General features: G+C 40.9%; 1 protein-coding gene across 1 annotated transcript; it reads left to right on the top strand.

Moving 5' to 3' along the window:
• The first annotated feature begins 1,358 nt into the window (after positions 1 to 1,358).
• Positions 1,359 to 15,548, top strand: LOC116326959 (T-cell surface glycoprotein CD5). The gene is made up of 6 exons (XM_031748409.2): positions 1,359 to 1,568; positions 6,447 to 6,590; positions 8,764 to 8,886; positions 9,527 to 9,577; positions 13,050 to 13,115; positions 13,729 to 15,548. Exons 1-6 carry the CDS (start codon positions 1,517 to 1,519, stop codon positions 13,797 to 13,799), a joined length of 507 nt encoding a protein of 168 aa, XP_031604269.1. The 5' UTR covers positions 1,359 to 1,516; the 3' UTR covers positions 13,800 to 15,548.
• Positions 15,549 to 22,848: the final 7,300 nt, after the last annotated feature.

Genomic DNA, 22,848 nt, shown 5'->3' with positions numbered 1-22,848 from the left:
ATAAATATGCTGTGTGAATTTTAGACATCATGTGACTTTATGCTGTGTTTTAAGAATTTAAATTTATCTTAAAACTGCTGTAAGCCTGTTATACATTAGATTATGTACAATGTGCAGTATCATGTATGATACTATCTGTCAAACACAGATAGTGAAGAAAAGACATGCCTGTACCTCATCCTCTATGTTTAGCTTAGAATAGCACACAGCTACTGTTCTGTGTTTTGTATTGATTTTATTTTGAGCATTGTTTAATGTGGGAGGTGCAGAAACGCAGCCATCCTGCCCGCACAGAAAGGAAACCTGTGATTCGTGTCCTCACGCTAATCCTACTTTATTCAGGAATAATGTGTTGTATAAATTTTACTTCTACAAGTGTGCTGTGTGCATGGATATTTTTCCAAGGGGGAGAAAAAAGATGCAGACAAGGTCCAAAGAATGAACTGAATGTAGACATTGTAAACTGTGTTGTTTGTATTTGAATCAGTTAGTCAGCCACAGGAACAACATACAGGTTCATTACAGTCAAAGCTCACCACACATGTTTTTCTGGAATGGCCTTCCCAAAGCCGGCTCTGTGCCGGGAAACCAGCCACTTTAAAAGAACTCTGCTTAAGAGCTCGAATGTCAGGCGGGTTGTTGATGACTACAAAAATGTCCAGTCAAGTTACAACCTTCTAAGAGACACTTAACCAAATGTTAGTGGGGTGTATGTATATATACTTTTGAAACAGTTCATGTATTTTGGATAATCCAAAATAAACTCTTCTTTGTAAAGCTGAACAATCGTTCCACCCTGGAAAAAGAAAAGCCCCAAATTAACATGACATTCGAGCATGTGATGAGTGCATGTAAACGTCTGACCATAACTGTAAACATGTACTTTATGTGTGTTTACATATAGATGTTAACACGTGTGGGCTTGTTACCCCTAAAGTCAGGCATTCACCTGAGTCAGGTGTCGCAGGAAGCTTTCACAGTGTGTGTGTGTGTTGGTCTCTTTATGAAAATCAGAGTGACACACACTAGTGTAAGATTTCCATTTCAGCCTCAGACCTTCTGTTAAAGCTTGAAGCAACAGAGAGCGCCGCCGCCCAAAAACAGGTTTATGTTGCTGCAGTCGGACTTGGCGGGCGACAGAGACTTGTGAGTCAGAACTGCTGAAGTGAAAATGAATACACACATGCATGTAACTCTTCCCTTCACCTCTTCCTCCTACCCCTTCCTTCTTCCTCCATTCTTATCGTGCTACTTTCCCCACCCCTTTCTGCCTTTCTTCACTCTGCTCGCTTTGAAGGGAGGAAATTTGCACTTTTGCACAAGCACGAGCAGCAGCAGCAGGCTGGGGATGAAGTGATTCACAGCATGGAGAAGGGGGAGGGAGGGTAGGGCAGAGGAGTTTGACACTTCTGCATCATTTCCTTTCACATGAGGTTTGCTGTTGTTGGTGCCTTGATCTGATTTGTGTCGTCTGTCTGCCTTCTCACTTACCTTCTGGTGGCACGTTGATACTGTGATGGATCTGAGGGCTCTTGTGATCATCTCGGCGCTCGCTCTTGTGACTAATGGTAAGTCTGCTTTATTTTGGGGCAAACTGAATACTAAAAGCAAAGAAGGCCCAGCTCAGTCAGACCGGTTCATCTCATTTTGCTGTAACTGTGGATGCATTGTAGACACAGTGCTTAGGGGCACAAGATAAACTCCTCACTTTGGTGCGAGTGGTCAGTAAAGTCCGTCCTTTCATTAAACTTTGCTTTCATCAGACAAACCCTGATGATCGAGCAATAATCGAGAGCTTAGAGCTGTAATGTGGAGCTCGTGGTTTGTCACAGCTGAACGACATGTTTTCATATATTCACCATGAGGATGAATGAACACTCGGAGCTGATTTTATGCTAACAAACATCAGGTAAAGAGTGAAGCTGCAGTAAGCGCGTGGATGACTCTGTGATCACTGCATCACACTACAGCACTGAACCCTTATCACAACACGACCAGCTTACAGTATCAGCCCTGTTGTTGTGTGTGCTGTCACTGCCTTTGTGCTGAAAACATTCAAGTCTTCAGCTGAAGCTGAGCTGATGACCTGCACTGTAACCTTTAGATCAACTTCTTAGCTTAAATGAGAATAAAGGTAGCGGTCACTGTGTTACTAAAGCATGGCTCCAGCACTAACTCACGGGAACACGTCCGTGTCACCAAAAATTAACTTGGATATTTTACAGTCCGGACAGTCTGCTGTATCTCATCGTATTGGTTTCACCTAACTGGCAGCATCTCCTATACCACACAACCAACAATGAGCTAAATACTGTCACCGTCACTAAGAACTCAAAGCTTTGAGCAGCAGCGTCCTGCTCCTCTGCTGAAGGCCTCTTTGTGGAGCTGAACTTAACTAGCAGGTGCTTCCTCAAAATGTGAAGTAGACCCCCGCAGCAGCAAACACTTATTTTCACCCCACAAACTTAAAATTATAGTAAAGATAATGTGAATACTGGCCACCCACTCCTATTTGTTCACCGAGTTTAACATGTGCACTGACGCCGTGGGCTTCAGTGTCTCCCAGCAGCACAAAGCTGTGGTCCAGGGACCCTAAACACTCACAAATACTGTAGACATGGAAACAAAAGGAACAGCAGGAAGCTAGTACTGTGCATGTTTAGTCTTTTTTCAACAACAAAGTAATTTTAACATATCACACGTCAGGCGTTGGAGAGGAACGCTCACACTGTGCGTCACGTCATTTGCCATCAGTCAGTGAAAACATGCAGGAGCATCAACGATCGGTGTGGCCCAGTCAGCCTCACGATGCACTGCAACAAAAACTGCTTCTGGGAAATAAAACGCAGACAAGAGACACAACAGCACGGTGTCAGTGGCTCTGTCCTTCCAGCGTCAGTCCGTTTGCTGCTGCTGATGGGAGTGCAGAGCGCTGTTCCAACGAAGACGTTAGGGTTAGGGTGGCGTCTGACCCGCTCTCTGAGACCATAACTCATTTCTTCCAGTTCACCTTTTTATCCAGGTGATTTTGTGCCGACTGTCGCCACAGCCTAACAGGTCTGATCGGCCTTCATCATCTTTCCATCACCTAAAATCTTCTTTTTAATGAAGAGCTGTTACCTGACCTGAAACTGCTGCCAGAAGCGTGTATTTGAATTCAAGCACCGCAAAGTTTGTCATAAACTTGAGAAATGCATTATTTTTCTTATAAAGCCGTGAGATCGATAACACCAAGACAATAAGAAAATTACTGTTGAACACTTGAACATTAAAATAAAATTAAAATATATATTTTAGCCTCTTATTAAACATTTAATTCATGTCTGTTTTAGAACCATCATTGCTCACACGATTGGAAAAATAATGAAAACTATCAATGTGGGATGTTTAAATGAGATTTGACCTGCTTTATGGTCGTTTAGGTTCTGTGAACATTATGCAACAACAATGCTGAATATAAATTACAGGAGACACCCACACTGCATGCAGGAAGTTTCAAGCATAGATTTTACACTTTTAATGTTTTATTTTGTGTGTTTGCACCAAGCAAGCGTGACTGCAACATGGTTTTAAACTTCTTTTAAACGGGGAAAGAAGTAAAAAACAAATAAAATAAAATAACACTTTAAAAACAGACAGAAGATAGTTACAAATAACATGATAATAAAGAGACCAGATGCAGGTTATTCACATCCATTAAAATAAGAGATTTCAAAGTTTAAATGTTGATGATTCCAAGTCGTGTGCAGCACATTATTTCATGCAGTACGTGATGATGCAAAGCTCAGCAGGAAACAATACAGAGCACAGCTAAATAAAAAGGCCACTGACACAAGCACAAATCCTCCCTGCAGTTATAATCCTGCCGGTTTTACTCAGCGTCAAAACCTTCATCGTTATCTCAGTGAACTAGGAAGCTTTTAGTGAAGTATCACCCAAATCATACTTTGTCTTCAGAAGTTCATCTTTCTTTTATTTGGGACTGATTTTAATCAGAGCACAGGAAAAGTATTTCTGAGGCCGACTCGTCATTAATGCGTGCTGTTCGCATGACTCTTTTGTCTTCACCAACATGCTGATATTGTGATATTCCAGCAGCTGGGTCGATAGCGTTTGTCCACCGTTGACTGCGTATTCAGGGTGATGCTCACTATTGTGACGATCGCTAGTTTGGAATGGATAGTAATGAGAAAATGCTATTTTTCTAACCAAAATAAAAAATGCTGTCATAACACCAATGCAAGAAATTAATGGTAAACTGCTGTGAACTGTAAAAAGGTCATAAACTCATTTTTATTACAACCAACTGAGTAATCACCAACATTGACACCACAGCGCAGTTACAGCCATCTAACAGCCTGTGCGATGTGGTGTAGCTGCCCTATTTCAGGCCATCAATGATACGCTCCAGAAACAACCATCAGCTGAAGTTTTGATCTTATTTAGTCTACAAATCTTTATGAGTTTAGTTACTAAAGTAAATATATAGAGATAGCGATGTGCTGTGAGCCATTTTTACAGGTAATGATTTACCTGGAACGAATTCTTCATACACAAAAACTAGAAATGACATCAGTGAGTCTGAAACCTGCTTTAACTGACAGAGAGAAGCACACTCTTATTTAACACTAGTTTTACTGATAGATACGTTTTAGCACAGCGTTCGTCCACTAATCTGAGTATCGCTCCCCGGTTTCTGCAGAGTTCCTTCATGTTCTTGAGCAAGTTACTGAACCCCAGTCTGCTGATTATCTGTTGGTGCGAGTGTGTGTAGTAAAGGTAACAGAAGAAGAAAACACTCTATGAATGTACATTTTGGGGCTTGTAGTGTAAAAGCTAGTGCTGGAAAAGTAGAACGTACTTAAATACCCTCCACAGATACTTCAGCAGCACAATAATCCTGAGCAATGGATCGATAACATGAGACAATGTGTTGGAGATACTAACAAAGACTCGTTTTTAACAGGAAGAGGGAATAAATTCAAGGTGAATTCAAGATGTAATATTAGTTTAGACCGTCTACAAAGGTCACCTGTGGTGCTTTCAGGGTCCTCACAGGCGGCCTCGGATGATCACTGCCCGACACTGTTGCAGAAAATAAAGAGAAAATGCTTCAGAGTGGCCGTCAGCCTCTTCGGCCATTTTTTATCTGCTTGTCGTAGCGCGAACAGTCGTTGTTATCGTTAGCAAAAATACAGTAGAGTTAACATTCAAATGGGCACTGAATTATGCTTTAGGAGTAGCACCCAATGAACTGATACTGTGTATGATATACTCAAAGGGTAATTTTACTGGTTTGATACGTCGGGTACATTTTAATGGTAGTACTACTGTAAATTTACACTTTACTCTTTCTGCTCTGATGCTGCCGAAAGGATCTCAGAATTTCTTCCACCAGTTGTCCCTAAAAATGATTGCTTTTTAGCTTTCCTGTTCATTCTGATCCACACAGACCTCGACCGTGACACAAGCCAGATTATAAAATAAATAAGAAAAAAACACCAGTAAAAATAAATTAAAAATAACCTACATACATATGAAATGTTTTGTATGTATTCCAGATAAAATTATTATATTTTATTAGTAAGATAAGTTTGAAATGTGGGTCAGTCTGTACTGTTCATCTTTATATAAAAAGGTCTTATCTGTACATGTTTCCCTACAGCGGTTTAGTCGTGCACATAGTTTCACTTCTGTTTGCAGAGGCTTTGAAATCCATGCCGCTGAAACTTGTGTCACCACTACAGCTCAGCGGCACCAAATAGAAGATAGTTTCTGGTGTTTCGAGAATAAGAAGGTGATATCTAAAAACACATCAGAGCTCACGTACCCCTGCTACTAGTTTACTAAGAAAGTCATCACTGATTAAAAACTAAATATCCAATCAATGAACTTTGATGTCATTTTTTACAGTTTGTTACGGCTCTAATCATCTCTAACCAACCATCTCGCACAAATTTCCAACATGCAGGACAAAATTCACAAAACTTTACAAAATTTGTAACATCAAGTCTTTTCTTCTGGTTTCACCAATTTCCAAAGTGCTTTGAGTAGAGCAGGTCCTGAATGTGCGTCTGCAGTTATTGATCCAAGGTTTATAAAACATAATAGTGCTGTAATCTGCAGCAGCTTAGCTGGGTCATAGTCAACTTCGCAGCAATGACCTTCCAATGGAACATAAACTTTAAGAATGTCGTTCCTTGAAAAATCTTTTTGTTTGTTGTTTTTTATTTTCACACAAACTTAATCTTAAAGAATATCTTTGTTTCTCTTGTAAATGTGTGATTCTGTTCCATGTTTCTTGTAACTTTATTCTTCCCTGCAGGTCGTCTGTATAAGGTTTGATTCACAGCATCTCTAGTCCACATACTGAAGTCCACAACAGAGGGATACATTCATTATTGTTGTACTTTTGTTATATATACTAACTGATATGTGTCCTCCAGGAAATACCCAAACTCCAGATTATAACCAAACTGAAAACTACACTGTCAGCTCCATTTCCCTGACTAGCAGTCCTGCGACAACTGCCACCACCTCTAAAAGTACAAACTTCGTGGATAACTTCACTTCTTCAACCAAATGTAAAGGTAATGTTGTGGGAATCCTGCATTTTCTATCCACTGCTTCCTGTTTGGTCAAAAAAAAACAACAAACGCAATTCAGGCATCATTTGAAAGATGTGTGCCAGATCAGAGAGACACAGCTTGATCGGACTGAAGGGAGAGATCATCAAGGTGACAGCGTTACTGAGAGAGTAGCAAACAACATGCCAGCCTGTGCTGTGGGTCAAAGGCTGGTCCGCTGTCTATCGCTGCAGACTTCAAGTGGTGCATTTAAGAACTGCAACACATGTGATACTCTTAAATTTATGATCAACAATTGAAACCAGTTGTGATCTTGGAGTCTAGGCAGCACTGAGGGAAAATAAATACAGGATTCTATATTGATTCTGTATTGGTAATTATTGCCAGGCCTCAGAAACACTAACAAACATTACCTGTAAACATGGGTCGTCACTGCACTCACAAACACATTTAGGGTGGAAATGATGCTGTGGTTTCACTGAATGAAAACCATGAATGCCATGTCCTCTGACCTGAGGAGAGGAGGCACCTTCTCTGTGATGGTGGGGAAACAAACCATGCTGGATATCTAAACTGATACGGACCAGGGAGTGAGAGGATCCCACACTGTTTGATGGAAATGTAAATTATCAGCCTACAGAGGGCTGAATTCAAAGACGGGTGCTGCGGGCTAGTCCATTTTACCTAGATTTCTTTGCAGCAATAAAGCATGCACACAAGCCCCCATGTGTTTGTATGCATGCCTGACAACATTGCGACATTCTCCTTATGAGGAGGAATGTGTACCAGCGTAGGATCCAAGGGTCCAAGCATTTCATCCTGATAGCTAATGGGAGTCAGGGTGCTGTTGCCAAGCCTGTAGAGGCCTGTGATATCACATAGATCTGTCCCTAGACCAATCATTTTTAAAAACACATTTTTTTTCAAAGGCTTTTTAGGAGTATTATCAGAGTCAGTTTGTAGTCAGTTTTTAGTCAGCTGTTGGTCATTCTTAATCTTTTTACTTTCTTAATCTTATTTATTGTATATCTTATTGTTTATTTTACTCATGTTTTGGAAAGCACTTTGGTCAACTTTGTTGTTTTTAAAAGTGCTATATAAATAAAGTTGGATTGGATTGGATTGGATCACTGATGCAGCACCAAATCGGTCATCCAGAAGAATGTTACAGGCATCGTGCTTCTCTAGACCCTCTCACATTGGTCATAAGTGCTCAGTGAACATGCTCTCATCTGTGAAAAGCACAGGGTGCCAGTGGTGGACCTGCCAATTCTGGTGTTCTATGGCAAATACCAGTCCAACTCCATGGTGCCAGGCAGTGAGCACAGAGCGAACTAGAGGATGTCGCCTGCTCAGGGCACCCTCATGAAGTCTGTTTCTGATTGTTTGATCAGAACAATCAGAATCTGTGACCTGCCGAAGGATCATTTGCAGCTCTGTAAAATGCTCATCTTGCTCCTCCTTGCACAAAGGAGCAGATACCAGTCCTCCTGCTGGATTAAGGCCCTTCTACAGCCCTATCTGCCTTTCTCTTGGACTGTGCTGGGAGACACAGCAAACCTTTTGGCAGTAGCACTTATTGATGTTCCATTCTGGAGGAGTTGGACTACCTGCACAACCTCTGTGGGGTCCAAGTATCACCTCATGCTACCAGTAGTGGCACAAACCTTAGCCAAATGCAAAACTAGTGAAAAAACAGTCAGAAAAGATGAGGAAGGAAAAATATTGGCTTCCACCTGTAAAACCATTCATGTTTTGGAGGTTGTCTCATTGTCGTCCCTCTAGTGAACATGTTGGTAATTTCATGAACACAATAGCAGCTGAAACTAATTAATGACCCCCTCCACTACTTAACTGATCAGAGCAGCTTCCCAAAAGTATAACTGGCTTCATGCTGTACTCTGATAAAAACTTGGAGCAGTCTGTGTAAAACCACATTAATGCTACATGGCAGGTTTAGGAGCAACATACGCTTCCATGCAGATTCTTCACAAAAATGTTACATGTTTCAAAAAGATGATGCCACACCTTTGTACTATTATCAAGTAAATAAATTATCTGTATATTATTGCGTTAAACTATTATTTGTACTAAACTATTATTTGTATAGCTTTTATACATACAGTATATGTACTATTCAGATAACGTGTGTGTTTGCATGTTTGTGTGTGTCCAGCTGAGAAGGACGCGACACAGCTGAAGACCTACAAAGTGATGACAGCGTTGCTCTTCTGCATATTGCTCATCCTTTTCCTGATGCGCTTCACCAGACCTACTGTAAAAGCCCTGCAGAAGAGATGTGAGTACACACACAGTCCACAGGTTTTTGTCAGAATAAAATAGAATAGATGACGTGCTGTTGGAAGACTTCAGATTCAAATTGATGCATACTCAGTCATTCAGATAATGAAAGTTCATTCAGCACATCACAATGAGGGGACCATTTCGTCAATTCAAGTGACTTCTTTAGTCTCAGCTGACTCCAGGTTTCCCCAACATTATAAACAGTACATTTGCACAATGACCAATAGGATCATTTTGCAAAAAATCACCCCAAGGATCAGTTCCATTGGCACAAACAGAGTAATATAGAGTACACTGGTAAGTGCCAGGAGGATCAAGGAGTCAAGGAGACCATCTCCAGAAAAGACCATCTCTGAATCAAAGAGGGGGCCTAAGGGTACATCTGTCACCATCTTACAATGCTGTGATTGCAGCCATTCCCCAACTCTCTGTGAATATTGACAATTTGCATATTAATGATCATGAAACTGACCTCAAAGCCCATTGTTAGCCAGTGGTGCTAGATTTGGTCACTTTGTAAATGTACTGATGAATAGAATCAACTTTCTGGCAGTGTTTTTAATTGGTACACAACAGAGAAACCAGAATATGGCATAGCTAAAGTGCTGACACACATGTTCACTGTTGATTTCCAGTGTCAGACAGGAGGCAGAATCGTTGGATAGGACCTACACAGAGTCACAGCGGTGAGTCATGAACTCTAAGTCTCAGCTCTAATATCATTGATCACATACTGTATTTCAAAATAGTGCCCTGTTTGATATATGGTCATGTAAAAAGTGTTTCACAGGACTCAATGGCTTGTGGAACTCCTGTTTGTAACAATGTTGCTTTAGATTGTTTCCAGACTTTTGCTGTGTTTGGTTTTTCCCAAATATGGAATTGTGCATTGTGGCCAGGATTTCATTTTTGGTCTCATTGATCCAAATACTGTTCCAGAAGTCTTGTGTTTTGTTCAAATGCAACTTTAAGTTGTGCTCCCATATTCTTTTTTTTTTAAAGGAAAAGAGGTTTTACCTGGAAATCCTTCCAAAGAACCTATACTTGTTGAGTCTTTTTCATATTGTACTATTATCAGCCTTCACAAGCCTGTAGATTAATCTGAGATGTTGCTCCTGGGTGTTTTGACATTTCTTTGAGCAAACCCAGACATCTTGCAGTCCTCGAGTGGACCATGAACTATCTAAGCCATATCTATCCATCCATCCAAATCAGAGGCTTATTCCATTGGTCACAGGCAGTGTTGGGCAAGTTACGTCGAAAAAGTAATTAATTATAGTTACTTCTTCAAAAGAGTAACTGAGTTAGTATTACAATATTCTAAAAGTAATTAATTACTTAAAAAGTAACTATTGCGTTACTTAAAAAAAAAAAAATTAACCCTCTGGGGTCCAGGGTATAATTGGCCATTTCACCTTTAAAAACGATTTACTTTGCCTTGTTTGGTATCATCCTTTTCAGCACAACCTCACATGTCTGAATTTACAGTTATGTTTTCATGTTGACATACTGTATTAACAGAATTGATCTAAAATCAGACAAAAAACATAAATTCCAAGTAGAAAAGGTTTTTTACTGTAACAACCACAAATCATATTTCATAACTTTAAATGCGAATATAAATTGTCAATTTTAAAATCGCAAACAAAGTTATTTGCAGCCATTTACATTTTACCCTTTTTTAAAATAACCATTTCAAACTATTTACAGAACAATCAGCTGTTCTTCAATAAGATGCCACAAATTATTTGTGCCACTCCAAAAAAATATTTTGTGTCCACTATAAAGGAGAACATCACAGCCTGATACCTGCAGGTCTGACAGCAGCAGGTGTATCACTGCTCCTGTTTTCTACCCGGAGACAGCAGTCACCTCATTGTTCTGACACACAACACAAAACTATCCACAACACTACACACTAACTACACAAGACAACACATTAACTACACACTGCAAACACGCTAAACGTCACAAATCTCTCACATCTCAAAACTCACTCTCTCTCTCTCTTTTTCTGCTCTCTCTCTCTCTCTCTCTCTCTCTCTCTCTCTCTCTCTCTCTCTCACCATCACCAAAACTTTCCCCTCTTCCTAAACAACCAAAGGTCAGGTTGCCCTATCATTTTTTGATTGGTCGACATTGTGCATTTTTCCACCAACACGAAAGGGGTGGGTTTTTTTATTTTGTTTTTTTTGGTCATAAGCAGAGAGTGCTTGCTAGCGCTGTGCTTAGACGTTAAATGTGACGAAACTATTCATGAAAAATAGCGTATATCTTGTTTATCATGACTCTGGTTTTACGTGGCCTATCAACACAATTTAAAAACTGGTATATATCACCTTGTTGCTTTGTCATCTTGAAGTGGCCATGTGATTGGCTTACCACGACTACTTTATTCTTCCTCAGTCAAACAGCAGCACTCATGCGATTGTTTTGCCCCCTTAGCTCCAGGTGTTGTGCCAAAAAGTGATCGTCAGGCAGAAAGTGATTGCCGTCCGCGGGAGCGCGATCAGCCGCTGTAGCGCCCAGATTACTTATGGCTACTTCCATGCAGCTGATATAAGATGCTGTAAGCTAAACACAGCTTCAACCGTCTGTTTGTTGGAAAACAGTAACACGACCACTCCGCATTTTCTTGTTAGTATCGGTAACGGCGTTGTAACGATAGGAATAGTAATTAGTTAGGTTACTCGTTACTGAAAAAAGTAACGCCGTTATTCCCATCACTGGTCACAGGGCAAGAGGTTGGGAACACTCTGTATAAGACTGATTGTAATATATAGAGACAGACAACCATTCAGCCAGTAAATTATAACTTAGGGCCTTCTTGCTATGAGAGAACAATGGAAACGATCACATCACCACGCCACAACCTCCTCTGTATAGCATAATACTCTAGAGTCAAATGTGAGGCCATCGAATGACAGGTAAAGCGTGACTCAAATTGGGTCAAATATGAGGAAAACAGAAAATCTGAAAGGTCTACTATGAAAAGAATCAAGGTGTTGCAATGGCACAAAGTCCAGACTTCAAAGCATTTGAAGAGGTCTCTCTCTTCCAAGTCTCTGTTAGTACCTGACTTAATAATTGATCAACAAATCGATTTACTCTGCTTTACAGAAACCTGGTTGCAGCAGGATGATTGTGTTGGTTTAAATGAATCAACACCCCTGAGTCACTCTACCAGAAACCTCGAAACACAGGCCGAGGGGGCGGCATTTAAAAGTAGACTGGGAGGCAGAGCCTTCAGTTTTCAGGCCCCTCTTCTGTGGAACCAGCTTCCAGTTTGGATTCAGGAGACAGACACTATCTCAACTTTCAAGATTAGGCTTCAAACTTTCCTTTTTGCTAAAGCATATAGTTAGGGCTGGACCAGGTGACCCTGAATCCTCCCTTAGTTATGCTGCAATAGACGTAGGCTGCTGGGGATTCCCATGATGCATTGAGTTTTTCCTTTCCAGCCACCCTTTTCATTCACTATGTGTTAATAGACCTCTCTGCATCGAATCATATCTGTTATTAATCTCTGTCTCTCTTCCTTCTCTCACCCCAACCGGTCGCAGCAGATGGCCCCGCCCCTCCCTGAGCCTGGTTCTGCCGGAGGTTTCTTCCTGTTAAAAGGGAGTTTTTCCTTCCCACCGTCGCCAAAGTGCTTGCTCACAGGGGGTCATATGATTGTTGGGTTTTTCTCTGTATCTACTGTACAATATAAAGCGCCTTGAGGTGACTGTTGTTGTCATTTGGCACTATATAAATAAAGTTGAATTGAATTGAATTTTAAATTCTGTGACAGGACCTTAGAGAAACATTTATGGTAAATGGCCTGTATTTATTTATACAGGCCATTTACCATATGATTTATTTATGCAAATACACTGAAGGCCTTCAGTGTACTAAAGCAACTTTGTAAAGAATATGGAGGCAGAATAAGGATCTGCAAGAGACAGTCATACACAATATGATTACTTAAGGTTATTGCTGCTAAAGGTGGTTCCACAAGCTATTGACTCATAAAGTTTATGTAATTTTCTTGTTCATAGGACTGCACTCATAAATGTACATGGGTGGCTTGTGTGCTTTGTTGATGATCAGAAAAATAAAGGAAAAACATGTAGACATAAAAAAGTAATGGATATCCCATCTCTATGTCTCTTTCAGTGTCTTATCATCGAGGGAAAACTGCAGTTAAAAATAATGATGGAGATAAGAGACACTCCTACCCTGGTAACACACACAAAGTCAAAAAATATATATGATTATTTCCTCCTTTAATTCTTTACAATATCTGACAAAAATGCATTTCAAATTTTAGAATTTCATTGTTACATACATGTACATATTTTTACAAGTGCAAAAGTAATAGGACAAGTCACTGATAAGGTCATAAAAGAGGTCATAATTAGGCTAAACAGAAGAAAAATATCCCAGGTAGAGGAAACTTTAGGACTGTCCAAATCAGTTATTGGTCCAGTCTGTAAAAGGGGAGCACTGAACAATAACATGTGTGTGTGCGTGTGCGTGTGTGTGTGTGTGTGTGTGTAGATGGGTATTAACATCTTTGTGGGGACCATAATCCAGGTCCCCACGAGTTTGAAGGCCTTTTTGAGAGTCAAAATGTGGTTTTAGTGTCAGGATTACAGTCAGGTTATGGTTAGGTTTAGGGTAAGGGTCAGGGTTAGGCATTCATTTTTGATGGTTAGGGTTAGCAGCTAGGGAAAGCATTATGTCAATGAGATGTCACCACAAGGCCATAAATACACACACACACGAGTTCACAAGAGTACACAAGGGTTCATTTTGTTGCTTTAAATCTGACGTCTCTCCTGTGTGCCGACAGCTCTGGATCGTTTGGTAATCTCTGACAGCAGAGAGCCTTCATCCAATAGGAACAGTGACTACAACCTCTGACTTGCATCTTACTCCATCATCTTCCTCCATCATCTTCCTCCGTCATAATCAACATCAATGTCATCATTGTCTTATGTGAGCTGGAAATGTAGTATGTTTTCATTTGTAGCTATATTTCACCTATTTTGTGAGTCTATCAAGAAGTCACAAATTTAGGTTCAAAGTTATGTAAAAGTGAGTTTCATTGTGGCCTCACCACTGTGAGAGATCCACTGTGAGAGAACAAAAACGTTGCACAGGGTCTCATCCTTGCCTTACAGAGTGCAGCTACAACACCAACCCATAAACTGTAGAGCACACACACACACACACACACACACACACGCTCACACACACACACACACACACACACACACACACACACACACACACACACACACACACACAATATTCATGAATGACTGTACAGCACACAATTTTGTAGTAGATAAAATCCAAATCAATTCACCCAGTTCTTGTTTTGAAAGTCATGTCAGAGTATGCTGTGCAATCATTCCACCCTGGAAAAGAACAAAGAAGTCATTAAAAGGAGCTTCATCAAATCAGACATCTGTTTATAGTTTGCTTTGCTGGAATTTAGCTTTACGTGCCAGTCGTGTAAAGTTTATATCAATAAAACATACAGGATGTACCACACGGCTGTGCGTCTACACACACCTAGATTTCCAAGTTTACATTAATGTAGTTGAGTTTTTTCTCAATCACACAGCTATAAAATCACATCTATTCCAAAATAGTCATATATAACCTTAGTTCAAAGCTCCCCATGTTTCTGTGTGTCTGAATGTAACTATGTTTCTGTGAGCTGTGTCCAAATGACTCTCGACACTGAAACAGATGGCGTTACACATTTATACATGTTGTACAAAGCCTGTAACTTAACCATAAATAAATATAAGACAGAGACAGGACCATTTAAATCATTTCTACATCTCTGACATGTGAGTTGTCGCCCTCATCGTCTCAAACTTTAACCGAATCCTTTGTCCTGTTTTGCAGAGCCTTATCTCCATCACAGTCCATTTAGTTTTAGTTCAGTTTAATCCACTTAATCTATTAATATCTCAAACACATAAACATTTTTAATTAAGGGTCTCTACCTTACAATGTAAAGCACCTTAAGACAACCTCTGTGTTTAAATATAACTGAATTGAATAAAGTTTTGAATTGCATCACATTTTGACGTGTTCATAAACAACAAATAAAATTCAACCTGTCTTCTCCTGGGCTTAGTCAGGCTCACGTCACTCAATGATTCAGAAGAATCCACTAAGCAATTAGAAATGTCTAAAGTTGTTTTTTGTTTTTTTATTTATTGTTTAATATGAAAGTTAGTCATCAAGAAGGATGGAAAACAGAAAATGCTATTTTAAGCAAGCACTCCAGTTTTTTAAATGGTAACTTCCAGATAAATGTTTTTCTTTCTGTGCTTTATTCTATTAAATGTTGTGTCTGTTCGAGTATAACTTTAGTGTTAGTGCAGTTAGTGGCCTCAGCGGCTTCACAGTACTTTTCACTTATTGAATACTTTTTACTTTGCTTGCTTACAAGTTTCACAACTTGAACTCTTTGTGTATGAATAACCAATGATGATCCTGAGAACTGCAGGAACAATCTTCAACATGTTGTAAATATTCTCCTCATCAAAAGATTTTCAGAAGAAGAACAATTGGAGTGTAACATGGTAATATAGTACTGTTTGTAATACTAAGTGCAACTTTTTGTCATAAGTAAAATGATTCAACCAAGTTGACCTGATTGTTTTCTTTGAACATTTTGTTGATTTTAAAGAAGACAGAAAGACAAAGAAAATGGGGAGAGACAGGGATGAAGGTGGTTACCGAGTGCAGAGATGTGGTTTCCTTTGCCGTTGACACCAGCTTCCTGTTTGTGTTATTTCTGGTGCAATCTGTATGTCTTCCCTCTTGTCTTTCATTAACTCTCTCTCATGTTGTCTTCGCATTTCTATCAGCCCTTCCTTGTTCATTATGCTCATTTTTTCCATCTCCTGTGTGGTGAAGTCAGAGCTGAGGGTTGATCTGTTTGTCGTCACACAGTGTCTGGACTACCACTGAAAGGATTTGAACCAAAAGCTTCTTACTGATAAAAACTTTAGTGATGTCACTGTAGAGGAGTCCTTTCTCCTATAACCTCACAATCACCATTTCTACACACTTTGTGTTGCAGATTTTAAATAGAGTTTTTTAAATGCCATTTTGTCATCATGTGGTCTTAAAGAGCTAACCAATGATATACCAAATAAAAGCTTTATAAGAATAAAAGTCTTCCAATAAGGAATTTGTATACTGAACAAGAAGAAATAACTCTAAGTATTGTAATACAACTAGTAATAGTAATGCATCGTGCATTATTTCTTTTTTCATAATTTATAATGTGGCATAAATGCAGAGAAAACTATAACAGAATGAACTGTGGTACTGCACAGGAAGACAAGTATGTGGGGCTGGGACAGGTGAGCTTGGGATCGGCTCCATGGACTGTGATGATGGCTGCAGGCCGAGCATGTGGGGGCATGTATGCTGGTGGGGCGGATCCTGCCCAGAATGGCCAGTTGGTGAACCAGCTGGAAACTGCTCTATGTTTTTAATATTGATTGTTATTTTTACACCACTGGACCAGAAAGGTCACCTCATTCCTTTAGTCGTGTTGGTACTGACTCATGTGCCAATCACATGCATTTTGCTGTATCTATGTATAGTTTCTTTTTCTCTTTCTCTTTCTCTGTCTTTTCACTTTTATTTGTCTATCTGTATCAACCACGTTTTCAACAATAAACTCAAAAGATGCATGAGCACACACAGGAGGTAGGGGAGGGGCTGGTTGTGTTAAGAGATTTGGGTAATCCAGTGTCAGTAATGAAAATGAACAAATGGGCTGCTGTCAGTGGTTGTAGGGTTGGTGCGCAGGACCACTATAACCTAGCCTGCAGCCTGTGTAACTATATTGAGAAAGAAAAAAAACTATATTGACCCATTGCCCTACATGCTCTTCATGCCACCTGGCAAATACCTGGCATGTCAGATTACCATTTCAGGCCTGGTGGCAGCCAATGGCAACACGAGTTGAACAGGTAAGTTTGTAGCAACTAATCCATCTTTCGTATAATCACTCAAACCATGTAGAAACGCTCCAGACAAAGCCTTGTCCTCCCTGCTAGCCAAAACAGCCCTGCTCTGACACCATCACTCTTTCTGTGAATGGAAACTGTAAATGTGCTGAGGTGGAAAGCAAACAGAAGACAGCCATGCTCATTGGCACAGTTCAGCAGAACTTTGATGAAACAAAAAGGAAAAGACCATGGCTGTGTGTTGGCTTTGTCACAATAAACTGGAATATAACCAGTCGAAGTCAGTAACCATGTACTGTATGTAACCATGTAAACATATTAACATTATACATCGCACAAACTGGAGCACACAGTGGTGTGAAAAAGTGTTTGGCCCCTTGTTGATTTCCTATTTTTCTTTATGTTTGTCACACTTAAACATTTCAGATCATCAAACAAATGTAACTATTAGACAACAATAACACAAGTAAACATTAAAGCTGCAAGCAGCGTTATGAGGGCCCTCGCACCCCAGCACGTCGGGCCACGCCCAACACCTACAACCAGCATGTCCGATCTGATGTCACATTGATGGAATTCATGCCTAGAACCACCAGCTAACGATTCATCTCATTCAATCATTATTATAGTCGTCCCACTAGGTGGCGCTCTAACCATTATTGACAAATGGGATAACAAACATTTCCGACCTTGAGTCTCATCACGCCTACGAACTTTGGGAGAGATTGGACATTGTGTTTTTGAGTGACAGCAGATTACTGCTTTTTGGCGAGGGATTGAAACTGCACGTGCCGCCATGGCCACCCCGTTTCCCTGAACATAAAAAGCTTCGCAATTTAACATCACAAAGGTCTTTAGATTCCACACACAGGAGATTGGTTTAATCTGATGAAATCCCTTGGAGGAGTTTGTCAAAGTATGAGGCCTGAAAAGAGGCAAAAAAGTGGCTAAAATTACACCTTAATTTTAAAATGGCTGACTTCCTGTTGGATTTGGGATATTGCTCCAAGAGACTTTTTTGTACATCTTGATATCCTCCATAAGCTTACCAGGTTTCAGACTTATAAATAAAACACAGAGCAGGGGCTGATGTTTTGAAATTTTGTAGGGGGCGCTGTGGAGCCATTTTGCACTATTCACGGAAAATGATCAGATAACAACAAAGCCCTCATCACATTGGAGGTTTGGGCCAAATTCCAAGACTTTTTAAAATTTCCAAGCCCCTCAAAAGCCACTTCGTCTTTCATGGTGAACCGCGTTGCCACCAGGGTGCGCTGTTCAGTTTAAAGTCACAATTTTCGCACAGAAGCATCATGAAGGACTGATGGTGATACTCACTGCTTTTGAGGTGGCCACGATGAACCTGTGAAAATCAGTACAACAAAATGAAAGACATGACATTTCCTGTTGCCACTAGGTGGCGCTCTACATATTCCTGACAATGGGCATATCAATCTGTTCAGGGCGGGTCTGACATCATCCCTTTAATGTCTGGTACTGATCAGACTGGATTTCATTGAGTTATACTAATTTGTTTCTTCATGGCGAGACATCAAAGTTCGCCATGCTGCAGGGGTCACACCCTTTCGCGAAAACTCACAGTTTTCACTGTAAGCCAAGACCAACTCCTTAAGGCTTTCCTGGAGAAATTTGAGGCTGCAGATGTCACGCATCACAATACTATACCCCAAAGTGTAAAACATGACACTTCCTGTTCCCACTAGGTGGCGCTGTCCCTGGTGTCAAATATGGCAGTTGAAATATGTTCAGGGCTGGAGCCTTATCATATGTGTGCTCTTTGGTCCACGTCGGACCATGTATGAGGGAATGAGAGACAATAAGATTTTCATGGCGAGTCATCGAAATTTGCCGTGGCGCCACGTCCTCACCGTATCGCGAAAACTCAAAAGCTCCGCAATTTAACATGGCCCAGGTGTGTAGTTGGCACTGTCCAAATATGAAGTTTCTATGACAAAATCCCAAGGAGGAGTTCGAAAAAGTTCGAGCATGGAAATGGCAAAATTAGAGCCAAAATGTCACCTTCACTTCGAAATGGCGGACTTCCTGTTGGGTCTGCGTCAATGGTCCCATTGACTTTTTGTTCGTCTTGGCATGACACACATGTGTGCCAAATTTCATACATGTAGCTCAAAAGATGTGTTCGTAGGGCTGCATTTAACAACGCATAGGTGGCGCTACAGAGCCATTTCCCAGTGCTCATATATAAAACCATTAAAATACAAAATTTTTCACCAGACCTGGCATGTGTGCAAAATTTCATGAGTTTTGAGCATGTTAAAGCCCTCAAAAAGGCAATTCATTTCAATGAAAAAATAATAATAATAATAATAATAATTAAAGCTGCAAGCAGCGATATGAGGGCCCTCGCACCCCGGTAGCGTCGAGCCAAGCCCAACACCTAAAACCAGCGCTTCCGATCTGATGTCACTTTGATGGAATTCATGCATTTAACCACCAGCTAAAATTTCATCTCATTCAACCATTATTATAGTCGTCCCACTAGGTGGCGCTCTAACCATTACTGACAAATGGCATAACAAACATTTCCGAGCTCGAGTCTCATCACGCCTGCGACCTTTGGGAGAGATTGGACATTGTGTTTTTGAGCGACAGCAGGTTACTGCTTTGGCGAGTGATTGAAACTCCACGTGCCGCCATGACCACCCGTTACCCTGAGCGTAAAAAGCTTCGCAATTTAACATCACAAAGGTCTTTAGATTCCACACACAGGAGATCGCGTAAATCTAATGAAATCCCTTGGAGGAGTTCGTCAAAGTATGAGGCCTGAAAAGAGGGAAAATGTCGCCAAATTTACACATTAATTTTAAAATGGCTGACTTCCTGTTGGATTTGGGATATTGCTCCAAGAGACTTTTTGTACATCTTGATATCTCCAATAAGCTTGCCAGGTTTCAAACTCATACATAAAACACAGAACAGGGGCTGTTGTTTTGAAATTTTGTAGGGGGCGCTGTGGAGCCATTTTGCGCTGTTCAAGGAAAATGAACATATAAAAAGAAATCCCTCATCACATTAGAGGTGTGCGCCAAATTTCAAGACTTTTAAACTTTTCAAGCCCCTCAAAAGCCACTTCATCTTTCATGGTGAACTGCGTTGCCACCAGGGTGCGCCGTTCAGTTTATAGTCACAATTTTCTCACTGAAGCATCAACAGGGACTGATGGTGATATTCACCGCTTTTGAGGTGGCCACGATGAACCTGTGAAAATCAGTACAACAAAATGAAAGACATGACATTTCCTGGTGCCACTAGGTGGCGCTCTACGTATTCCTGACAATGGGCATATCAATCTGTTCAGGGCGGGTCTGACATCATCCCTGTAAAATCTGGTACTGATCAGATTGGATTTCATTGAGTTACACTAATTTGTTTCTTCATGGCGAGACCTCAATGTTCGCCATGCTGCTGGGTCACACCCTTCAGCGAAAACTCACAGTTTTCTCTGTAACCCAAGACCAACTCCTTAAGGCTTTCCTGGAGAAATTTGAGGCTGCAGATGTCACCCATTACAATACTGTACCCCAAAGTGTAAAACATGACATTTCCTGTTCCCACTAGGTGGCGCTGTCCCTGATGTCAAATATGGCAGTTGAAATATGTTCAGGGGTGGAGCCTTATCATATGTGTCCACTTTGGTCAAGGTCGGACAATGTATGACAGAACGAGAGGCAATAAGATTTTCATGGCGAGTCATCGAAATTCGCCCGTGGCGCCACGGCCTCACCGTATCCCGAAAACTCAAAAGCTCCGCAATTTAACATGGCCCAGGTGTGTAGTTGACAATGACCAAATATGAAGCTTGTACGATGAAATTCCAATGAGGAGTTCGAAAAAGTTCGAGGCATGGAAATGGCAAAATTAGAGCCAAAATGTCACCTTCACTTCCAAATGGCGGACTTCCTGTTGGGTTTAGGACATGGCCATAATAGACTTTTTGTGCGTCTCGAACGTTAGATATGTGTTCGAGTTTTATACATGTAGGTCATACCCATCTCGGGGCTCGCGTTTCTCATTTTTCTAGGTGGCGCTACTGAGCCAATTTTCCCTGGACATGTCTACGGACATTAAAATACGTAAATTTTCACCAGACCTGGCGTGTGCAAAATTTCATGAGTTTTTGAGCATGTTTAGGCCCTCAAAAGGCCGATTCATTTGCCGAAAATAATAATAATAATAATAATAATAATAATAATAATAATAATAATAATAATAATAATAATAATAATAATAATAAAAACAGAGCAGATACAATAGGGCCTTCGCACTTTTTGCTCGGGCCCTATTAAAGCTGCAAGCAGCGATATGAGGGCCCTCGCACCCCGGCGCGTCGAGCCAAGCCCAACACCTAAAACCAGCGCTTCCGATCTGATGTCACATTGATGGAATTCATGCATTTAACCACCAGCTAAAATTTCATCTCATTCAACCATTATTATAGTCGTCCCACTAGGTGGCGCTCTAACCATTACTGACAAATGGCATAACAAACATTTCCGAGCTCGAGTCTCATCACGCCTGCGACCTTTGGGAGAGATTGGACATTGTGTTTTTGAGCGACAGCAGGTTACTGCTTTTGGCGAGGGATTGAAACTCCACGTGCCGCCATGACCACCCGTTTCCCTGAGCGTAAAAAGCTTCGCAATTTAACATCACAAAGGTCTTTAGATTCCACACACAGGAGATCGCGTAAATCTAATGAAATCCCTTGGAGGAGTTCGTCAAAGTATGAGGCCTGAAAAGAGGGAAAATGTCGCCAAATTTACACATTGATTTTAAAATGGCTGACTTCCTGTTGGATTTGGGATATTGCTCCAAGAGACTTTTTGTACATCTTGATATCTCCAATAAGCTTGCCAGGTTTCAAACTCATACATAAAACACAGAGCAGGGGCTGTTGTTTTGAAATTTTGTAGGGGGCGCTGTGGAGCCATTTTGCGCTGTTCAAGGAAAATGAACATATAAAAAGAAATCCCTCATCACATTAGAGGTGTGCGCCAAATTTCAAGACTTTTAAACTTTTCAAGCCCCTCAAAAGCCACTTCATCTTTCATGGTGAACTGCGCTGCCACCAGGGTGCGCTGTTCAGTTTATAGTCACAATTTTCTCACTGAAGCATCAAGAGGGACTGATGGTGATATTCACCGCTTTTGAGGTGGCCACGATGAACCTGTGAAAATCAGTACAACAAAATGAAAGACATGACATTTCCTGGTGCCACTAGGTGGCGCTCTACGTATTCCTGACAATGGGCATATCAATCTGTTCAGGGCGGGTCTGACATCATCCCTGTAAAATCTGGTACTGATCACATTGGATTTCATTGAGTTACACTAATTTGTTTCTTCATGGCGAGACCTCAATGTTAAGCCATGCTGCTGGGTCACACCCTTCAGCGAAAACTCACAGTTTTCTCTGTAACCCAAGACCAACTCCTTAAGGCTTTCCTGGAGAAATTTGAGGCTGCAGATGTCACCCATTACAATACTGTACCCCAAAGTGTAAAACATGACATTTCCTGTTCCCACTAGGTGGCGCTGTCCCTGGTGTCAAATATGGCAGTTGAAATATGTTCAGGGGTGGAGCCTTATCATATGTGTCCACTTTGGTCAAGGTCGGACAATGTATGACAGAACGAGAGGCAATAAGATTTTCATGGCGAGTCATCGAAATTCGCCGTGGCGCCACGACCTCACAGTAACCCGAAAACTCAAAAGCTCCGCAATTTAACATGGCCCAGGTGTGTAGTTGACACTGACCAAATATGAAGCTTGTGCGATGAAATTCCAATGAGGAGTTCGCAAAGTTCGAGGCATGGAAATGGCAAAATTAGAGCCAAAATGTCACCTTCACTTCCAAATGGCGGACTTCCTGTTGGGTTTAGGACATGGCCATAATAGACTTTTATGTGCGTCTCCGAA

Source organism: Oreochromis aureus, linkage group 6 (genome assembly GCF_013358895.1).
Source record: "Oreochromis aureus strain Israel breed Guangdong linkage group 6, ZZ_aureus, whole genome shotgun sequence".
In the NCBI taxonomy this organism is placed as follows: domain Eukaryota; kingdom Metazoa; phylum Chordata; class Actinopteri; order Cichliformes; family Cichlidae; genus Oreochromis; species Oreochromis aureus.
Note: the sequence above shows the minus strand (reverse complement) of the source record. Positions and strands in the feature narration are given on the sequence as shown.

What these genes read in the sequence shown, in the direction of transcription:
- LOC116326959 (XM_031748409.2), top strand. Translation starts at nt 1,517, where the DNA reads ATGGATCTGAGGGCTCTTGTGATCATCTCGGCGCTCGCTCTTGTGACT. An exon ending in TTCTTCAACCAAATGTAAAG is followed by an intron (nt 6,591 to 8,763) that starts GTAATGTTGTGG and finishes GTGTGTGTCCAG; the next exon opens with CTGAGAAGGACGCGACACAG. An exon ending in AAAAGCCCTGCAGAAGAGAT is followed by an intron (nt 8,887 to 9,526) that starts GTGAGTACACAC and finishes GTTGATTTCCAG; the next exon opens with TGTCAGACAGGAGGCAGAAT.